Raw genomic sequence first — 23396 nt, 5'->3', positions numbered from 1 at the left:
TAGATCAGACTGATCGTAATCATCCTACTACACTTACAGCTTGTAAACTGTTATCTTATTTCAAGCTGGAAAGTGCCCCATTATTCTTCAATCAAATCCACACTCACCACACTTCAAACACACAATAGTCCACATCATAAACACAAACAAACCCCCAAAACACCACCACCTCCACCACCACCACCAACAACAACAAGCGACCAACCAAACAAACAAACCCCAAACACACATGTGTAAAATACACATCTATACGAGAATTCATGGGTTACAGCTCGTTATTCCGAAGGTTTGTTATTCCGAAGGCTCTTCAGTCCGAAGATTCCTTATTCCGAAGGTTCATTTTTCCGAATTTCATTTTCGGATGAACAAATCTTCGGAATAACGAACCTTCGGAATAACGCCACAAATGTTCGGATTAACGAACCCTTTTTCATTTTTGGATTAACGAACCTCTAGGTATAGGGAATCTACGTGTTTCGGATTAACGAACCTTCGGAATAACGAACCTTCGGAATATCGAACCTTCGGAATAACGAACAGCACCCGAATTCATGAACACAATGTACTCAGAATATATTCAAATAGCTTCTTGTAGAGCCCACACACCCCACCCCATCCCTCGCCACACACACATCAGGAGCAAGACAGGCTTAAAAGCCTCAATGTACCTGTGTGTTTCTGAAACACATAGGTTTGTATGAAGAGGTTATAAAGGAGACGATATGTTTCTCAACTCTTCGGCATGATACCGAACAATCTAATGGTGTGATGGAAACTTTGTATAGTCACGTATCTCTCAAAGAATGAGTGAGGGAGAGAGCAGAGGGATAGGAAGAGAAAAAAAGAGGGGTTATCTAAGCTCTGAATACTGAAATGATCATATAGTAGTTAGTCACGTTATGCTGATAAATGCACTAAACAGACCTCAATGAATGCATTGATGAAGCTACGAATCAATATGTAATGCGCCTGCATTATATACACGGTATATCATGAATAGCATATGGCCGGCAATAAATCATGAACTGAATGTGTCCGCATTCATCTGCGCGCTGAACGAAGAAACGTGGGAGGCGCCATTTACCACTCCTGTCCGGATGAAAATACGCTGATTGTCGCTACGTGAAAAGCGCTTGCCTGATCATTCCGATCCGCCAGCTTATTGGGTGAGAACGGCGGCAAGTACCCTTTGATGTCATTAGCAGGCAAACGAGACCGTCACCCGACTAAGTGTGCAAAGTCCGAAAATGGCTGAGGAAAAATATGTACTTCCAAAGCGAAACATTATAAATAAAAAAAAGGCGAAAGTCGGCTAAACCTGTTCCATTTAAACGGCAATCACAGACGAGCTTGGATGGAAACGAGTGGATTTTTCTCGTTATCATTTAACTCTCGCTTTCATGCCGAGACCTACATTCTTGGGGCTACAGGCTGGTGAATGATTATCTTCGATTTGTGAGAACAAGATGGCTCTTGGGAGAAGAACATGCTAAGACGTTATTACGAGCAATATAGATGTTATACTACCCTGACCTGAGCCGAGTAAAGATCCCTAGAGTATGATAAGTAATTAATCTGGGGTAGTGTATCGAGAGTGTTGGAATTGACTTATATCTCAGAGACACACGCCTATTACTGTGCTTCAAAATGTGATACTTTATATCATGTATACAATGTCCCAGATAAAATATAGATCATCTTCCCTTATCTTGTCACAGCTTCATCTTCCCTTATCTTGTCACAGCTTTCAAACAGATCAGGATATACTGCATAATTTATTTGATCTGAGTGTTTACCTGATTGTTTTCGATGATGAATGAGCACTGAGATACCTTAAAATGTTTACTAATAGGTCCCTCTCTTCATTTTTTTTTTCTTAGAATATAAACTTAGAGGATAAAGTGATGAAGTACTAGTAAGGTATGCGAACTGTTCAGATATGAGCTTCGTAAGCAAGCCCTTTGGAAATAGAGAAAAAATGAATAACAATTAACACCAACAAACGAACTGGCTTTATACCTTTGAAACGAAGAGTAGATTTGAATTTTATGTTTTGCACGCTGGTATTTAAGAAGCTTGAATGGTAATTTTATCCATATAAGGGCGATGAGCAGAACGCCATTTCAAGTAAATTGATCAATAAATTGATTTTCAATCTTCATCTAATACGATCAGTATCACGAACACTAATTGGAGTATCAGCTTTCACAAAATAATACACTACTACAGCTATTATACATTGTACTACTATGGCCTCGCCAGACGGAGTAGGAATACATGAAGGGGGAGGGGTGGAATTAAAGACTGCCTCGAGTAACGTTAGAAATGAGGGGGGAAAACAGCCCTGTGCTACAGTGTGGTGGATGAGGCTTGAACTCTCGTTAATTGGAAGAGAAAGTTTGCCGACACAGGTGTAAAAACAGAGTATTATACAGGGCATTGTCTCGTACGCTGTAGTTAGGGAATTGATGATGGCAGCGCCTTCTATGGAGAACAATGCCCACAGGAAGAAGCGACCGATATTATTTTGAAATCAAATGAGTAATAGGGTAACGGGGTCATCCCACGAGACCGACACCCACGCGTCATACAGCCCACAAGTTCAACATCGAAAACAGGTCCATGAGGTACAGCTCAGGAGTCATACTGCCCATCAGTTCGACACTAGGTGAAAACAGCCTACGAGTTCGACAGATACAACACGGGGATTAATGTGTCGGTCTCTTGGGCCTTGTTTGCTTACTGTCGAACTCATGGGCTGTATAACTCGTGGGTGTCGGTCTTGTGACGTGCATCCAAGGTTAACTGCTTACATAAGAACTCGCTTCTTGTAGTGATTAAAATGAAGCAGTGTTCAAGATCAGTTCAGTTTTATGACTATTTTCACAGAAACCGCCTCTCCTATTAATGCACGTTACCTGCTGCTTATTTTGTTATACGTCCGTCCTACATCTTATTATCGCGATCGAAGAAAGACCGCTCGACTGAAGGTCAAAGTTCAATGTCTTTTTGCATGCGAATACAATGTACACACACACACACACACACACACACACACACACACACACACACACACACACATATACAAAGTCATTCCAACCGCCACTTTAGCTAGGAATGTCCACAGATGTATGATGCAAGTTGCTGGACAGGGAACGCTTAACTGACAATTTATTTCCATGATGACGATAGCGGTGAAATGTCATAGGTTAAGGGTCATTGTACTGTGAGTTAAATTGTCATTCTTGATCGATCGCCTCATAACTTCAACTAGTACTATCATCTGATAAGTATGGAAATTAGTCAACAATCAATTGCCTGAAATGACATGGATGAAAGGTAAGGGTCAAAGGTCACCCAAATTCATGTCACCCAAAGGCCACCCAAATCAAATGTCACCTTCTGGTCATAAATTCCACTAGTTACAAGTCTAGTAACAATTATTGTGATGTAATTGAAATAGATAATTTGAAAATGTGAACAGTGAACTGTAAATTTAGGGCCCCGTTTCATTAAAAACTTATCAATAACAAGTAACGATAGTTGTTATAAGCTACTGAAATCCTTGCATCTGATTGCCTGAGGGGCAAATTTGTAATAGGAATGTGGCAGTTGTTACTGATAACAAATTTTGTGAAGCGGGACACAGATGTAAATGAAGGGTCATGTTTTTGTGGCAGATATCATGACTTGTGTGAGAAGCGGAGGCATCCCAGTAGATTGTGTGCAGCAGTCCAGTTGCTGCAGATTTGTAGTTATTGTTTTTCTTTTGCAAGATTAATTCTTCATCACCACACATGCATACATTCGCTCTAATTCGTAAAGGTAAAAACAAAAAAGGTTTTTTAGCTTGTCAGCTTTCTTTCCTTCCATGCTTATTTGCTCATTCATTAAATTTTCATTGGAGTAAAGGATGGCAAGAATATTCTTTTCATTCACGCTCTTCAATGAGACTGAAACCCAAATATACACATGGATTGAGTGAATGAAAAAATGTTTGATAAATACATCAGCCAAGTTTGAGGGAAATCAGACAATCCGTTCAAAAGTTATGAATTTTTAAAGTTTTTTGGTACCACAATCACTGGATAATAAAACTACCCGGTACACCATTTGTGATGTCACACATGGATGGCGATATAAAGAAAATATGAAGAAAATTCAACAAAATTTCATACGAAAAATATAGACTCCTTCCACTTAATGCAGATATATGTCGAGGGTATTATCAATCCCCTTGCCCTCTGAAAGAGTGAGCAGAAGTGCTCCTTCATTATGCTAGGATAATGAAAACATTGAATTTTCATTATACACTGTACATGTATTTTCATAATACATTGTATTGTTGTCAACATGTGACATTACAATTTGTTCTTGTCTTCTTCTCTAGCTCAGGCTGTACCAAGACTTTAAAAATTCATACCTATTGAACAGAGAGTCTAATTTTCCTCAAACTTTACTGAAGTGTTATATTTTTGCATTCACTCAATCCACATATACATGGGGTCATTCCCTCTTTCAACTAATATGTAACATCAGATTCCCTTTTGTCCTTGGAGTTTGCAACAGAAGTAAATAAAGACTTTGTAACATCCTCATTCACACTCTCAAGACAATATTCACAATGAAAACCACAAAACTGTAACAAAGTACTAAATTCTTATATCATTAGCTATCGTTTTATTCATCCTTGAATTTTTTTGCTCTTTTCAGTCAAAAAGAAAAAAAAAAACAGCACTTAGTGTCACAATATATATTCATAAGCCAACATCATTGAAAACAAATGGCCTGATTTTCACTTGCATGTGGTTTTATCACCGTCCGCGCGCCCCTCTCCATTTGACAATAAGACAGCATGCTCACTACCGACCAGCCAAACTGAAAATGATTCCTATACATAAACAGCTTGGACTACTACATACACCCATGAACTGCATCTACACATGAGCACTGCTGGCCAGTCATAGAGAAGGAGAGATAGTACATGTTAAGTACATACATACATACATACAAATTTTTAGTTATTTTCAGCATGTTTATGTATTTGAAAAAAAAAAAAGAAGAAAAAAAGGAAAAAAATGTAAAAATCTTCTCTGGCACATCTATGTCCGACCCCCTCCCTCCCCATCCACCCCAGCAGAGGTGCCATATTGTTCCTATTAAAGTTTCCTTATCCTCTGCATCATCATACGTTTGTGTCAACTAGTATATACTTACATTTGCAATATATCAGTTTTAAATATAATCATTTTTTTTTTACATGCACAGCTAAAATAAAAAGGGGGAAAAAAAAAAGACCACTGGGGGGAAAAAAATCCATACGACAGAGGGGACATAAAACAACAACAACAAACTGCCACACACAGTGGAATTGAAAGGCTCCGACACGGTTCACAGAACATACAAAACATGTGGTGGTTTGCGGAGCTTCTATGCAGACTACTCAAAGGGAAAGAATACCTGACAGGCTAGAACAGACCCAAGTAGGGGGCATGACCATCCCCCTCCCTTTCCAGGGGATTCCCCCAAAAAATGCTCTCGGTCTCCGCCCATTTCCAAGAAAGCGATGATCACCAGTTGCAAAGTTCCTACATGGCACAGAGCCAGGGTGGCAGCTACAGTGACACATCCACACCATCAAATAACATACTCCCTGCATTCAATCATCATGTACCCTGCTAATTCACAAAAATGGTGGCTAATAATATTTCTGAGAATCCTTTGGTTAACTGATGAAAACAACAAAAATTACAAAAATATAAAATAAAAGAGTATCTACTTGAGCACGTGGAATCTAATGCCGGGAGAGTAACTCTTACATCCTTACCATTACAATAACAGAGCATTAAAAAACAAATGCGTTGTGCAACAGTTTCATTTCAAAGAGGTCACAAGTACTCTGACAGTTCCTTCTCCACACAATTTAATCTTGAAAACAACCTATGGCATATAAAAAGTGTAATTTTTTCAGATCATATTATTCATATACTTAAATAGAGTCAACCCACCGTCTTTGCACACTGCTACAGTCAAATAGAAATCACACAAAAGAGAACAAAAACTAAAACATGTGGCACCAACACAATTTGGTGAATATGACAGAAAAATTTCACAGCTGTGTTTATATACATCGTACAAAAAAAAATTTACAGCTCAATCTCGGCTCTCAATAAAATAAAAAAAGAGAGGGAAACGATCCACTTGCATACAATGTCACTAATCCTGGTATTCGGTACAACATCAACAAAATCAATTAACATATCAAAATTACATACACTGGTATCCATTGTCATGTAATTTAGACAAGAATGTTATCCAGATTTTTTTGTCTCACATGGGAGGAAAAAAAAAATATAATGTTCCACAACGGGGAACCTTATATATTTATCTACATATTTAGCTATTGGCAACAGGCTTTGCAAACATTGAACAAGACATCCTATTCACAAAGACACAAAAACACACAAAAACACACACACACACACACACAAACACTGAGACGCTACAAGATTAAATATCTGCTCTCTTGTTTATCATGCAAAATTTGAAAGCAATGGCTTTGTATCCTATCCAACTCGTCAAATACGAACATGAAGTATTAAATCTACAGTTGATGTCTTACAATGAGCGATATGAGCATTGATTTGAAAAAAGTATCTTCATTTTTGTAATGTAATTTTGTAATGTGACATCTTTCTCACTAGACTCGTATAGTTTGACATGAAACTTATTTAAAGTACATGTGCATCCAATGTTTAAATATATCATCTGTTTCATCATATACAAATATTTTACTGGATTACTTTTTTTTTGGGGGGGGGGACTGCCTTGAGCTACATCTTCAATCTTATCCATTTCCTCTAAGTTTATCTCTGCCATAACACTGTCATTCCTTTAGCCTTCTGCTGATCATGTTCACTTGTTGAGAAATGCACACCGACCCTGTGATTGCCCACAGTTTGAAAGCGCTGGCAGCCTTTAACATGATTGGTGCAGGACTTCTCATCCCCCTTGTTTATTGTTTTTGCCACAGATATGGGTAGAGTCAATCACTCGTAAAGCAGTTACAGTTACTTGTACCTCTAAAACAAGTATGTGATGTACAGATATATATATGTGTGTGCATGTCTGGGAGTGTAGTGACGAATAACTGCGTTTTTAATATAAAACTGATACAAACTCCATGCTTTCTGTCTACACATACACTACTGTATATGCCTATATTTAGTGAGTCCAATTTTTTCTGCAAATTGGGATATCCCGACAATATTGTGATTGGTAAATTTGCGATTGTCCAGTACAGCAATGAAAGCAGAAATGTACGTGCGCACATTGTATTCACGTCGTGATCAGAGTTAATTCTTTGCGCGTTTTTAAATTCGCAAATGGCACAAGACCCATGGAAATTTGTGAAAATATAAACCCTGTGAAATATATGGGGGGTATAAAGTATCTTGTTATGAGATGGCTACAAGGTTGGCTCTGATTGCATATAATGGCAGAGTTGGCAACAGATAGAAGATTAGATACTGTGAAGGGAGAAAATAATGCATTTTCATGAAGCCAACACGGGGGAAGGGGGGGGGGGGAATAAATAAAAAATGAGATCTAGACGGGAAATTTATTACTGCTTCATGATGTTGGGCGAGTTTATACAATCATTGGTTTACAATGATCATTGGGTGATTACTTCACAAACTGGTCACCAGTATAGGATCTGAACACCACTGGGAGTTCCCTATTTAAAATCTATAGATGTTTAGATATTCAGTAATGGCACACCATTTTGTGACTTGCTGATCTCTAGTACAGTGTCAGTTTGCAATATTATTACCACCTGTCACAGCACGGGGAGTGAAGCTGGCTTCTCTGAGCACTTAAAGCTTTACATACTTACTACACACTCTTCCATATAAATAATGAAATTGTGGAAAGAAGCACATGAAGTTTAAACAGCATCTCTTTTTATCCCTTGAAATTCACGCCCTCAATTCAACAGCCTTTATTCACGAGGCGACTGTCCCCCTGACTTCTCTCCTTTTGGTCAAGAGAGGGGGTATATCCAGCCAGGGGACTCCTGGGGACAGAAGTTGTTGTCACAACAAAATCACTGCACTGCACCCATGGTCAGAAGCCGTGGAGTCAATTGCTATTCCCCACAATTTAAGACATTGAGGTGTGGCACCATTTACAGCCTTTGCTCTAATGCCCCACTAAAACACAGCCTCCCGTGTCATTTTTATCAATTTTTGAGGAGCTGTTTGAAGAAGTATTATTTGATTAAGTGCTGGCTAATAACATTCATACTCATGCTCTATGTGATATTTGAATGTCCATCTCTTTCCACTCTTCATTAAGTCTTCCTCAGCTTACATTTCACTTGCACTGCATCAATTTCCATCTCTCTTGTTACTGGTAACAAAAATATGTGCTCATATTTCAAGCAATGCGCACAGGGCTTCCCTATCTTTTCCCACTTTATTCTCCAGGGCCTCTGAAGCCTTGCCTAATGCACATCCAGAGAAAACTCTGTTGGTTCTTTCCATTCAACTGCTTCATCCAAGTCGTTGCATCCTTCTTCAAGAGTCTTTCCATCGCTGCGAATGGCATCACGAGGCGCTCCAACTTGCGAGAGAAAAGCGGCCACAGCTCGGCCCCATCCTAGGGCTGGCCAGGACCTCATTGTGTCTCTTTGTTGTTACCCCCCTCAGTCTCATCCATGGGGGTGGGGTCCTCGGGCGTTGTCTGCTGGGGGTGGGGAACTGTGCTGCCCCCGCCCCCGCCCTGCTGGGGGCTGTGCAGGGTGTTGTTGATGGTGTTTGGGTGCTTGTGTAGGCTGCCTCCTGGCCCCGAGTGCTGGGGGAGACCATGCATTGGCTGCTGATTATTTGGCACTTGGGGCTGCATGTGACTATTCTGAAAAAAAAAAAAATGATTAAAATCATAATTAATTGGCATGTAGCATATGGTACACACACACAATAAAAATAACAAAATAAATCTTCTAAACTCTGCTGTGGTCAATAGCAACGATATAATGTTAATATGAATATAATAAAGAAAATTCAACATATTTTCCTTTTCTAGCATTACGAGAGATTGATTGACTTACCTCTTCAAGAAAGCAGGGGGAATGTTATTAACTTAACACCTGACAGTAACAAGTTGCAGGAATATGTCCTTTTCATTAAAAAGAAAGAAGAAGTACGTTTTGTGCAATTCTCTCTGTATTTTTTTTTTTTTTTTTGTATATTGTTGTTCTGCAGTGATGTTCACGACTTATGTCTTCTCATCCAGCGATGGCAACACAGAACTTTAAAAATTAATAACTTTTAAACAGATTGTTCCAATTTCCTCAAAGTCTACTGATGTGGTCTACTCATATTGCTGCCTTCACTCAATCCACATGAATATTTGGGGAAATTTTCCCTTCAGCATCCTGTCTATATCAGATTCTGTAATCATATAGTTGACTACAGTTACACGACGGAGAACAATTTCTGAACAGATATTTGCTGCCAAAGAGCAAAATTGAATCTCAATCACTACTAACAAGAAAGATGTTGGTGAGATTTACGGGCATACAGCAAAAGACCATAACAAGAACATAATAACCCTTCTTGCAGGAAGAAGACGGGAATAAAACAGAAGGAAGGGGATCCTCCATGACTTACTTGTGCGGTGATATTTTGTGGTGGCTGTTGCTGTGTTTGTTGTGGCTGCCCCTGCTGCTGTGGTGGTCCCTGCTGCTGAGGCGGCTGCTGCGGCGGTGGCTGAGTCTGTGGTGGCTGGTTGTTGGGTGGGGCCTGAAGGTGGGGCAAAGGTTGGGGGTAATGGGTTGGCATCGTCGCCTCGTCTTGTGGGTCAGAACCTTCATGCTCATCCATCATTTCTGGTTCATCCGGCTCCTGGTGAATGAAACAAATAAAATCACTTTGCCTTACCTACAAAATAAGCTGTTTTTTCCCATGCTTCTTATTGCCCTGATCTTTCTTTACCCTATTTTTTTTTCTTCTAAATTGTTTGTGTCAAACACTACATACATATGTTGTTACTGTATCGTCATTATTCTACAGATATGTTATGTAACTCACTTCTCACTATATAGATTAATGTTTGGTCAAGTAAAATGTAATTTCATGTCCTACATTTTGGTAGCTGTCTGAACACTTATAATAGAAGAAGTAAATTTTCATGGACAAATACCATGATAAATGATTTTTCATGTCTCCAACAGTTGTGTTAAGATATGTTTACAGACTGCAATTTTTTTTTTTTTTGTCCAGACCCCATGAGTTGCTGCTGTAAACTACACATTTTTGAGAGCATGAAACTTTCAAGAATTTTGCAAGGAGCAAATATTTTCAAAGTAAAATGCATGCAAAAGTTTTTGTCAAAACAATGCACTGAATGCCGGTGTCAATTCGCAAGTTTCATGCCGCAAAAAAAAAAAAGAAAAAAGAAAAGAAGGCCGTCAGCTCCACTTCGCCAAAGTTTCAGGTTTTACAGTTTATAAGAAATCATTAATTCATCCATCACTGAATTTATATGTATACAAGGACTATTAACATGTGCCCTTTTTAATCTCTGTACATGTATTTTTCAATGAGAAAATATTCTCAACCCGTTGAGGACGAGTCCCAAGTATACTTGGGCAAGTGTCTATGGGAAATGCGTGTTGTAGCAAGTAAGTCTGTTCTCCATGGGTTAACAGATAAATAGCTTTGATATCACATTGACCATTACTGACCTCTTCAGGACATAGCTGGCAGGCTTTCTCTAGTGTGATGCGAGCGCTGTGTGACCGCTCCAGGAAGTAGCCGTTGGAGATCTCGTTGCTCTGGGCTGGCGGTGACCAGCTGTTGTATGTGTACTGGGTATTGCCTGAATATGGTCTCTGCAAAGAGTAGAAAAAAAAAAGAAGGCAGCAGTGAGAAGTGTAACAGCAAAAGTAATAAGAGTGGTAGCTCATTTTCTGATAGACTTCTTCTTTTGAAGAGCATGATGTGCTGAGTGACAGCACTTGTAACTATCAATGGTAGACTGAGGGTGAACCACTAGGGATTTGCATAATTCATTTATTTTCATAGCAGGAAGTGTGTGAAACATATTGTTTCACCTGGTTTTGCTCTGCTCTCCCAGAGATGCCAACTGGTTGTTACTTAGTGCAAGACTTAATTTGAGTCACACATGGGACATTTATTTCATAACCTATCTGAGGGACTAAAGGTTTTGTCTGATAGTGTCTTGCCTCTTTAACAAAGAGGGGCAGCACAATGACTAACACCACTGGCTCAGCTGGTCTGACTTGGCCTGGAAATTCTGGACAACTTGACCCTAGTGCACAAACACACAACCGACTGAGCTTGCTCATTGCCCTCTATGATCGGTATGAAGGCCCCATCGCACTGATACTGGTCCTGGTCATGGAACGTGTTTCACGGCCTGGACCATATCAAATTACTCCCTGAGCAATCACATAAAAGCCATGGTAAAGTGCAAGTTTGGTGTGAAGAGTCCTATTAGAATAACACACTATTGATTCATATCCACCATTTTTGTGAACCATGTAACGGAACAAGGCCAGTTCCAGGGCCCAGGCTGTATGCAGTATGCTGGATGCTGGTGCCTAGAGAGATTTTCTCTACATGACCACTGTCGCAACAATTATGTGAGGATGGAGCATCCGATTTACACTTACTCTGTCCAGCTCGTCTCCTAGCCACTCCACAGCCCAGTTCCACTTGCGCTTCAGGTCCCCGTGGCTCTGTAGGAGACGGTGGGCCGCCTCACAGTTGCTAAAGAGCGCCACCATGCACTTGATGCACTGGTACGCCCTCTTCTGATAGTGCGTCTTAGATCTCTGGATGGTGTCAAAGAGGCCATCCCGGTCATCTGGGATACCTGGGGGTAGAGATGGTGACCAACAGGACAGGTGGTAGGTTAGTTTGATGACTAATGCAGGAAGGAAGAGTTTATCTGCTGGGTGAGTTCACAGCACTGGTGACACATTTGCTCCTGCAACAAGTGTTCCGGTCTTATTTTCTCCAAGGACTTGGGACTAGGGTTAGGGTTGTGATAGGGTTTTAGATTTAGATTGATGTGAGAATTAGGATTAGGGGTAGGGTTATTTTGTAGGCAGAATTTATGCCGAGTGTCCAGATATTTCATGGGAGGATTTGTCACGGAACCCACAGCACTACATTAGAATGTCATATTCCTATTTTGGAAATACTGTAAAGCAAGAAATATTCACAGCATGAAATTTTCACGAATTGGAGTCAATGGCCTTTTTTGCAACATGAAATTTTTCGCGAATTGCCACTGGCATTCAATGCATATAGCGTAGACAAGAACTTTTGTATGCATTTTCATTTCCAGATTTTTGGTTCTCGCCAAATTCGCAAAATTAAAATGCACACGAAAATTTGTAGTTTTACAGTACATCATATGCCATGAAAGCCATATCATCCACAGAATAAATGGTGTAAATTTAGCAATGTTCTAAAAATATCTGTAACATTCCATCATGTGCTTGTAAGCATGAATAGGATGTGAAATAGGTAAATAAATAGTGTGTGAGATAAAAAGAAAACAACACTCTCGGTGGATCTAAGAGAGTGCACTGACCTTTGAGAGCATTTAGGATGCGGTGGTTCTGCCAGGAGTCCTGTAGGAGCAGTATCTGGAGCAGGAGGTCCATGTAGGGGCGCAACTCGTAGGTGTAGGAGTAAGCCACCTGCCACAGGAGCTCTCCTAGGACCACGATGGTGAACTGGGGGTTCTCCCAACTGCAGAACTATGGAGGGGTGGAGAGGGTAGAGTGAGGTTAGAAGGGGTTACGATGGGTAAAGAGGGGTGGAAAAAATAGAGGGGTGGAGAGGGGTAGAAATGGGTGGAGGAGAAGAAATGGTTGGAGAGGGAGTAGGGTGGAAAGGGGTACAAGGGGTAGAAGAAGGTGAGGGGTAGAAAGAGGCAGAGAGGGGTAGAAAGAGGTGGAGGAGTAGAAATGGTTGGAGGGGGGTGGAAAGGGGTGAAAAGGGGTAGAGAGGGGAGGAGAGGGGTGTGGGTAAGGGTGGAGACAGGTAGAGAGGGATGGAGAGGGAGTGCAGAGGGGTAGATAGGAACGAGATATCAATGCACCACCACTACTACTCCATGATCTTTTACACTATTTAGTGCTCAGCTAAAACTTCATCAACAAATTACTACACGACTGATGCGAGACTGACCTTGCAGCATTGAAGCTGAAATCAGAACCAAATGCAAATCAAATGCAAGTCCTACAATTTGAACTCTAATTTGTCTAAAGCCAAGTTTTACATGTCAAGTTTGTTTGCACTTGATCCAATTCTGATTTAGTGTACACATTTCACATATAAATGAAAACTACTACCACAAGAATAATTCTGACACTCACTATTTTTTCTTGAGAGATTGAAGAGTTTTAAAGTAGACTATGTGTCAATTCACTCTTCTGGCCCTCAAGTGACGAAAGAACCACTTACCTTGAGGAGTTTGGGAGTTTCCTCCGAGTTATTGCAGTCCTCTATGAGCTTCTTGATGTAAGCCCCCCTGGAGAAGAGCAGGTCAGCGACCTGAGGTTGGATTGGCATGATGGGCTTGGGGCATGTGTGGTCGCCATGGAGATTCGGTAGTGGATTGGTTCCCTGTGTGAACGGGACAGGCAAAAAAAGGAACAGCATAACGCACAATATCACAAATGCAGTATCTCCTGCACCCACCAGACATTTCTAACAGCCATGTCTTCAAATGACATTTAACCCTTTCATTTCTCTTCCTTATTTTTCCTTCGTTTTTCTTCTGAGCAGGGTAAGACAGTTTATCTATAGTTGTTTTTTCTTTGTCACAAATTTTGCCTCCATAATCATTACCCACAGAAATTCTTCATAAATTTGATGAAAGTTAAATCATAAAATGCATCAGTACACATCTTTTATCCTCTCAGCATGAAATGTTAAAATGGCACATATGAAAAGAAAGAGTGAGAAAATATCATTGAATCTGCTCATCAAATGTGATGTAACTTACTTACACACAGATATATACCACCCCCACACACAGTCATAATTATATAGACTATGCAATGTTTGATTCCATAACTTGGATATTAAGCTATGTTGCAATGTATTTCTAAGAAATTTATTAACTTTTTGCGCAAATGGTTAATCCGTACAACATACATGGTTTTGGCTAAAAACTGTTCGAATTGCATCAGCACTTAGCAAACGATATGTATCAGAAATGTGTATGTGCATGTTTGTTTGTGTGGATGTATTTGTATCTATTCTATTCTAATTCACTTTAAAAGGATGGTACAGTTTCAGCTGAGATGGGGCTTAAAGGTTACCAACTTTTTGATGATTATTTCTTGAGATAACGAGATACATTTTACGACATATGAAAGGCCAAATAATTCTAAGAGGTATTCAAAGTTTATTTGGTGAAAATTGGTTTTGAAAAGGCTAAGACATCCAAAACAAAGTGATCCTAACAAAAGGTGGGACACACGTTTCATCCGGATGGCTTGTTTTGTTTTTGGATATCTTAGCAATTTCAAAACTGATTTTCATCAAATTAACTTTGAATTCCTCATAGAATCGTATGCTCTCTAACATTTCATAAAGTGGTCTCAAGTATTTTGCAAAAAGTTAAAGGCTGAATCCTCATCTCATCCAATACTATATCATCCATCTAAAGTGCCTGATTATAAGATATGTCAAGAGCGCATCAGGCTCGGCGAAATTTACCGCCATTGATGACTTGGTCTTGGAGCTGACGTCACAACACCTGATGAGCAATGAGACCACAGAGTACAGCTTGCTCAGCTCTGCGTACTGGTACTTGATCGGCGGTCCAGGCCCCTCGTCTAGCGCCACCAACATGAATGTCGCGGGAACGTTCAGCTTCAGCAGCTGTGTTCGCTGTGGGGCAGGAGAGAAAAGCAACAGATTGGTGTCAGGAGGCGATATCATGCAAGTGAAGTATAAAGGAAAGAGCAAAAACCCAACATGGACATCAACTTGGCATCTCACAAATCTTGCCTACTGCTGCTACAAAACCAGCCAACAATTGGATAAGCGTAATTGTGCAGCAAATGTAACACTCTGCTATGTTTGCAAATTGCAGAAGTGTATTGGATGGCAGTCTGATGAATCCTACTTGTGTTGGACAACTATCTAGTCAGTGTCAGCCATGTCTAGCGATGATCCGATGGGGCAAGCTCATCCAATGAGGATCTTGCGTGACACTGACCTGATAGTAGACCAACACAAGTCAGATTCATCAGACTGCGATCCAACACACTTCAACGGGTGGCCTGAAGCAACAAACTTTGCTTCAAACGAGTGACCGATGAGAAAAATCTCTGTGGAATGGGGGTATAAGATGCTCTGTCCAGACAACATGTGTACCCACCTCAGTCACACCAAGGTTTGCATACATCTGAAACAGCTGGAAGTACTGTGTGAGATGGCGACCGTGCTCTGACACTTCCTTCTTCAGGAGATCCAATACCGCCCTCAGGAGGTGGTCGCTGAGACTCGCTGAACTCTCTGGCGATGATGTCCCTGCAAATCAAAGCACATCGACAAAATGACAGTTGCATTCACACGCTGAATATGCGCAAGCACTGTGACATCTTAATTTCATAATGTCATCGTCCTCACCTTCACATACTACTCATGATTCATCAGAGGTATTCTTCGGTGTATACATCTTAGTAACTTTAACTAACTGACAATTTCCTCTAGCTCTTGTACAAACGCTTTTAATAGACATGCAAAGCAGCTTCATTTCTGACATGTTGAACTTAACAAGCAACAGTCATTTCTCAGAATAACGCTATAACAGAAAGGTGTGTTTGTCCACTGTTCAAAAGATACTAAGGACAGTGTTTGTAAAGCTCTCACCTTGTATTAAGGGTTGGAATGGACCGTCTTGCTGAGAAAAGTGTGCTAGGATTACGATCACCTTGGCAAATGCGTTCCTCACCTGAAATGTGAGAAATTAAAAACAGGAAATAATGCAGACTAGCATCAAACGAGAGAGAGAGACTGATCACACTTGAGTGAGAACCCACTTTCTATTGTGGTTGACTTTTTATCAAAGAAAAATCAAAGAAACAGAACAGGGAAACTTTTGCTGAGATGAGACAGGAAACAAAGAAAGTCTTGGAAATTTAGTTTCATATGTTAATCAATCACAACACAAAAAGAAAGAGTGATCCTTGCTTTGTAAGTCTATCACTGGACCGTACACAAATCCTCACCAAATTTCCTTTAAAAAGATAAATTAATCCAACGAGAGAGTTATATCCTTTAAATCAAATTCCAGAAAACTTGACGATTTGACAAGGTTGACATTTCAGAAGCCATGCAGTTGATACAAGTTATCATTTTCTCTATCAATGAACACACATCCACAGGTATTGTCAACTTCCATTACAACATATACTGGTCACTTTCATGTTGCACGGACATTTTATGTAGTCTCCTGTTGATGTTGTCAGCATTCTTTATGTACAAAGAGACTACAGAATGAATACAATTGTAAATGTAGCAACCACAAAACGACCCCCCCCCCCCCCAAAAAAAAAAAGGGGGAGGGGAGGGGTGTAGACATGAAGAGTAATGTTTACATACCTCAGAGCTTGGACATTCAAGTAGGTACTCTGAAAATCTGGCTGGTTCTGAGAAGAGCGTGTTCTGTGCAAACCACCGCCGCACTATCTTACTGACTCTCAGGAGTATATAGAGGGCGTCATACCAATCGTTGGCGGGACCACTGGGTCGGTGAGAAAAGCAAAGATGGATATTCCATTAGAGCACACAGCCAATTTCCTGACAGAACTGACATTTTTACTTTGCTGGGGATCTTGTGCTAATTGCCCATGTTGCATACACAAACAATGCTAGATTTTGATTTTACATACAACATTTAGCACATTGGTAAGGATGGACTTGTGCCAGCATCTGTTCATTTAAGATTTATCTTAAATACAACTGTAGATTACTTAGCAATGTTTAAGAATAATTCCTTTTTACAGCTACAGTCGATAAATACGAATGAATCTTATTCATCAATTAGCTTAACTTTATTATTATACAAATGATTTACAGGTTTAAAGGGGAAGGCTAGTAACTGATCAGTGGGAATCAGTGGAAATGCTGGGAGATGATTGTTCCAATCCTTATGGGATTCATTCAAGAGTCCATTGTATATCTATTGTTGTGTGAAAATGATTTGCTTCAGAACGGTCTCATATTCAAGTAATGTGCAGATTAATGCTCCGTCACTGACCAGGGACGCTAACCTGGAAGCATTAAACTGCACATTACTTGAATATGAGACCATTCTGAAGCAAATCATTTTCACACAACATTAGATATAAACAATGAACTCTTGAATGAATCCCATAAGGATTGGAACAATCATCTCCCAGCATTTCTACTGATTCCCACTGATCAGTTACTAGCCTTCCCCTTTAAGTATGTCAGTAAGGATTGTGTACAAAATTCCTATCAGCCCAGGAATAAAGCAGCAACAGTGAATCATGCATCCAGTAATTACTGGATGCTTCATTACAGAAAATAACATGACCAGAAGGAAAACATGCATGCAGTCAGCAAGAAATGATTGCATGACAATTAACTAATCAGAGTGCAAGAATTCCCTTGCCCATTTCATAATAGGGAGCTTTAGATTTTAGACGTGCGGACGTTCAGAGGAAAAAACATGTTCTGAGCGTGCGCAGAAGCGCGCGTCAAGTTGATCTATTTTTAGCTTGCATCGCCTGAGTTTTTTACTACACATACTGGGCTACAATGTATTTTTACGTCCGCACAGTTTGCAACGTAGAGAACTACTTTATGCACTGATCATATGGGGGCGCGATTTTATTTTTGATACGTTGCGTCCCAGCGTAATCTAAAGCTACTTTTCAACGTGACGCAGGGGAGAGGAGAATGTCCAGCGTACTCGTTGTCTCAAACGTCCGCGCGTCAAAATCTAAAGCTCCCTATTATCCAAGACAGGATGAGATAGACAGCCACAGAATTGATTGGAAACTCTTTAATTTTGGGGGAAACAAAAACTGCAGCAGCATGACGACATAATAATTGCTATCACCTACATCTGTCTTTGTCAAAGTTTGTTGGATATCATATAGTCCTCAATGCATACTGCAGCATTCATAACTATCATTATTAAGCCCTTTTCCTGGTAGAAGCTAATCACATGTGCAGTCCCACATGCATGTTTTCACGTAAGGTCAATAAGTCTCAAGGTACCGTAGTGTCTTCTTGGTATGTAGGCCCACGGTGAAGAGGAACCGTGAAGCCAGCTGGACGCTCAGCATCGCTAGCTCCTCTGCTTCGGGAGCCTGAAATCAAAGCATACAGGTTAGGGTCAAAGGTCAAAAGTTCATTCACATCAAGTGATAGTGTCTCCCTAGCTTCTGTGTGTATAACTTGCTGTCATTTCTAAGCATATAAAATCATATTTCTAATATTCACTGCCACATAAGAAAAAGGCAAGTGTAGGTTTTAATGTTGAAAGCTGAAATTCAGCTGCATGAAACTTCAACATTTGCAAAAACAATAATAAAAAAAGAAGTCATTTCACCACATAAATCAAGATGTTTCTAATTTGTTCTTGACAGTCAAAAGAGAGAAGAGAAAATTAAAATGGACTTTAGTTGCCAACAAATTTGTCTTTTTCCTCACCATTTGTGCTTCCTGTGACTGTGGAGGGTTGAATAGTCCGGCATTGCACGTAACCAGCTTCCTGATGAACTGGAAGTACTCGGGGCTGTACTGCATGCGGCTGTGCATGAATTGGATGTTTTGCCGCCGCACACTGCGCTGGATGGCCGGGGGCATCTTCAGTAGCATCTTGGGTGCTGTGAAAATTGGACATGACATCATTTTCAATGCGTGGGACCAAGCTGGGATAAACTTGACAGCATATTCTTATTCAGGAAACTTTGGTTCAGAGGCACATGCTTGCCATCTTTTTAAACCCATTTGAAAGGGGAAAAATAAGATATCTTAAGAAAAAACCCTGAAATTAAAAAAAAAAGGTGAATTTGAATAATTTAAACAGAACCATGAAATTCATAAAATCACCAACAAGACAGCCCTGAAATAAATATATGAATTTGAAAGACCTGAATTGTAGCACGCAAATTGTAACCCTGCCTCCATGTCTACAGCTTTGATACTGCACAACTGATTTTAATCCAGTATCATCTCCACTTATACATGCACCAATATGAAAATGATCAGATTACCGAAGTGACATATGATCCTACATAAATCAAAATTCTCTCTACAAAAATAACCAGACACGAGGTTGAACATGCCTCCCCTTGATCTCCATGTTGAACATCATCATCAAAAACACACATTCAACAAAAAGACAACAGTGGCAAAAGACTTTTAGAACATTTCCTGTAATGTAAGAACAGAAATTCTCGCACAAGTAATTTTTCGTACTCAGCCAGGTAAGATGAACTGCACCTGTTTTAAATTCTGCAGAATCAAAACATACAATAACATCACTTATAACAAGCAAAAAAAAAGATGTACTTTTATGTTCTGACTAGCTTATTGGAGCACGAAATGCGTGAAAATTTCCACTTTTACAGTATACTGAAACTGGATGATATGTTGACTTTGTCTCACCTATCGTGAGTCCCTCAAACTCCTTGTCCAATTCCTTCTTGTTGTTGTCCATCCTCTCATAGAGTAGAATGTAGGCATTCCACCATCTCTTTTGTCTCCTGTATGACATTCTGCAGTGGCGGGCCAAACAAAAATACAGACTTATCCTTGAGGTATTTGCATGCCATAAACGTATGCTACGTACAGTATATTACTTGCAACATACAAAGTTTATGAACAACTTGACAGCAACCGCACTTCTGCAAATACCTTGAAGGCATTATTGACCACTTGCAGATGAAACAAAAACCCAGCTTTAGTGCTTCAAAATAGTTCTAAAATGTGAGTTAGGGAAAGAAACAACAATATAACAATTTTTCATTATTATGATCTACGTTAAATATTGGTAAATATACAAATGTGTGAACAATAGTTATAATGAAATTGTTTCTAGACTAAACTGTCTACAGTTATGGTTTAGTGAGAAAAATAGTGATATCTCCTTATATTTTAGGCTTCATTTAGAAATTGGTATAAGGCAGGATGTTTTATGATACAACTGACCAACACATATGTGCCAAATGTGATAAGTCAAACATTTTTTGAAATCACTGCTCCCAATTGTAAACAGAATCATAGCACACACTAATAGTCTCAGAATACTAAGAATACCTGAAGCGACGTACTTTTAAGAAACATTACCACTAGAGCCCTGAAGAAAGGCTAAACTGTAACTCACCTTTTCAGCATGTGATCAAAGACCTCTCCCATGAACTCTCCTCCGAAGCACTGATTCTTCATCTCCTGCGGGATTGGACAAGATGGAAAATGAGATGCAACAGTGAGTGTTGGCACTGAGTACTGCAAGATGTTTGGTGATAATCATCATAATATGATTACTATAATTTGACTTAATATATTACTCCAGCATGTATCTTATAGTACCAACAATATACTTAACCCCTACTGTGCCCTATCAGCCAATCAGCAAGTCTGCAGGTTTGCCTTCTTACTAATCAATGGCCCCCGACCAAGTGTCAACAAACAGAATATAAAGTAGGCCTTTAATCCCATTGTATTGACTTGACCTTCTTTGGGGACTGTGATGTCTGCTGTCCAATTCACATTTATGTCAAGATGAATATGAATAGATATGAATTACAATTAACACATAGCAAACATACTTGACAGACATTAACCTTAGAAAACGGACAATTGAGAGTTAACACAGCTCTGCACACACAGAATGTGAAGCTCGAGACTACGTAGTTGTGCTAGTCAATAGATGCAAAAATGGAGCAATCACTGTAGAGATCAAGTAAGACAAATCTTCCTCACCTCATCATCTTCCATTCTGCACTCTGTGACCTCTCCGTCGTCAAATTTGTACCATTTTCCTTGCTGATTGCCATCCCCGCCATTTCTGTGGGAAAGAGAGTGATACAAGGACACCTCAGTTTCTCGCTTCGTGTGCTGGACTTCATGTTTTTATATCAGACATAACTCTGCTTGTAGTTCCACCCAAGTTTCTTTATCGCTTTAAACAAACCAATCATCACTGCTGCATGTATGCCAGAAGAGGCGTTATTCATTTGTGAAGAATTGAACAAATGACTCATCAACTCTCATTGAAATTGTTGATATTTGTAATGTCAGTAGTGACAATAACTCATTCTGTGGGACTAAGTATCCCAAAATCTCATCTTACCACAAATCCTGCAAAACAGCTTACTCAAGGTCTCACTTTAAGTCACAAGCATGCCTAAAACTGAGCTCAGTATTACAAACCAAATGTTTGTACTCTAATCTAATCTAATCTAATCTAATCTAATCTAATCTAATGTCATTATGCTATGACATATGATATGACGACATGGAAAGGTGTAAAGTATGCCCTCACCTATGGAGGATATATGAGTAGTAGTGTCCGCCGCTGGCCTGCCCGCTGTGCACCACCACACCCACCAACCTGTAGAGGGTGCTCCTTGAACCCCCTTCCTCCTCCTCCTCGCTGTTTTCTCTCTCATCGTCTTGGATGATTTCACCTGCAAGTCAAGTCAAGCATTGAGAGTATGGACTTTGCAATAATGTATCTTGCACAGATTGCCAGTATCAGTACTCAGAAACGATATGATATACAGCACAGGACTGTGGTGACAGCAAAGAATGAAAGTTGTGATCTGCATTGCATTGCTTATACTCATGCTTTCTTGTTGTGCGGCTGCCATGTCATCATCCTTGTTCATTGTCATTCATTATAAATTTTGAAAACACTCCTATTCCTCATCCCAATCACTACAGATTCTGAAACTCTGCACCCAGCGTAACCAATTCATAGTTTATCCGGTGTAAAAGTCTGAACATCATCCAGAGGCAATGCTTACCTTCTATCTTTGCCAGTCCTTCCACAGTGTAAGGATCCATGTCAAACTCTTTGGGAAACTCAAAATAGTCATTGAACTTTATTGCACATTCCCTGCAAGACAAAAGGCAGAAAAACATACAAGATAAACAGAATTTCTTACAATTAATGTCCCGAGGAAGGAAAGAAATTAAACATTACATACAGCTTGAATATTATTATTTTTTTTTTCAAATTTTGCAACATCCCCACATGAACATGAAGGTGTTACTACGTTCATGGAACCAGAGAGGGCATCAGCAAAAGCCGATGCATACCCTTAAATCAGTAGCAGTTGCGTAGTAACGTCCCCTCTAAAGTGTACAGAAGAAAGAATAATCATACTGTGTTTGCTTTTTCTCCCAAAACTGAATATTTTGCTTGAAATTTCCACTAATCAAAAAAGAAAAGAAAGACAATCCTCACAATGCATAGTATTGAAGGGTAACAGCACCAAAATAAGAACAAATGCACGAAGATAAACTGATGTGACATTTTGGCACTTGATATCAATGTAACACTCGCAAGAAGGAAAAACACCGTATGGCATGCTTGGTTGTAGCTTCACCTCCAATAAAAGATGTATACACTGAAATACAATCACATTTCAATTTCGCAACGATGATATGACACACTGAAATTATGAATACACAGAGTTTTTGAGTGATTCATCACAGGTGTTCTTACCGTTCCCAGTCGTAGTCAAATCTCTTTAGCTGAATTGCAAGGACCTTAGGTAACCTCTTGATACACATTCGCTTCACTGTATCCACCTGTATGCACACACAAAGGGGATGGATGTTACAATCTCTCAATTCACATTTGTTTCACTGTTAACCTGAACATACAGACACATGTACACGTACACAAATGCACATAAAAGCAGATTTTACAATCTCTAGATATACTGTAAAACGAGGAATGTTCGCGTGCATTTTAATTTCGCGAATTTCACGAGAGCCAAGTTTTGCAAAATTAGAATGCACATGAAAGTTCTTGTCTACACTATAGGCATTGAATGTTAGAGACACCCGTGAAAATTTTATGCCGCGAAAAAGGCCATCGGCTCCAATTTGCGAAAAATTTCATGCCGCGAAAAATATTGTGTTTTACAGTACATGTATATCATTCTGCCATAATCACAAATTCTTCAATGATTATTAAGTTAGCATCAAATTTTCATTCATATCATATTGTTTCCTAAAATTTTACTTCCAGTTGATGTGTTTGCTGACAAAATGTCTATCACCTCAGAAGTGTGTTCAAATTTTTCCTTCAGACTGCTCCTCACAAAGTGATGCATTACACAA

At 39.7% G+C, this 23396-nt stretch overlaps 1 protein-coding gene across 1 annotated transcript in view; it reads right to left on the bottom strand.

Moving 5' to 3' along the window:
• Nucleotides 1–6469: 6469 nt before the first annotated feature.
• The window catches only part of LOC140244944 (ubiquitin carboxyl-terminal hydrolase 9X-like), an 84705-nt gene continuing 67778 nt past the window's right edge, over nt 6470–23396 (bottom strand). The window contains exons 45-62 of the mRNA XM_072324551.1: nt 22774–22859; nt 22070–22161; nt 21586–21730; nt 21024–21108; nt 20425–20489; nt 19707–19816; nt 18747–18922; nt 18312–18403; nt 16665–16806; nt 15933–16014; nt 15439–15590; nt 14772–14945; nt 13509–13670; nt 12631–12799; nt 11702–11904; nt 10751–10897; nt 9675–9908; nt 6470–8916 (exon numbers count right to left, since the gene is read on the bottom strand). Of these exons, the coding sequence (XP_072180652.1) occupies nt 8680–8916; nt 9675–9908; nt 10751–10897; nt 11702–11904; nt 12631–12799; nt 13509–13670; nt 14772–14945; nt 15439–15590; nt 15933–16014; nt 16665–16806; nt 18312–18403; nt 18747–18922; nt 19707–19816; nt 20425–20489; nt 21024–21108; nt 21586–21730; nt 22070–22161; nt 22774–22859 (2553 nt within the window). The 3' untranslated portion in view covers nt 6470–8679. The remainder of the gene's footprint in view (nt 8917–9674; nt 9909–10750; nt 10898–11701; nt 11905–12630; nt 12800–13508; nt 13671–14771; nt 14946–15438; nt 15591–15932; nt 16015–16664; nt 16807–18311; nt 18404–18746; nt 18923–19706; nt 19817–20424; nt 20490–21023; nt 21109–21585; nt 21731–22069; nt 22162–22773; nt 22860–23396) is intronic.

The sequence above is a fragment of the Diadema setosum genome, chromosome 21 (assembly GCF_964275005.1).
Source record: "Diadema setosum chromosome 21, eeDiaSeto1, whole genome shotgun sequence".
Classification (NCBI taxonomy): Eukaryota; Metazoa; Echinodermata; class Echinoidea; order Diadematoida; family Diadematidae; genus Diadema; species Diadema setosum.
Note: the sequence above shows the minus strand (reverse complement) of the source record. Positions and strands in the feature narration are given on the sequence as shown.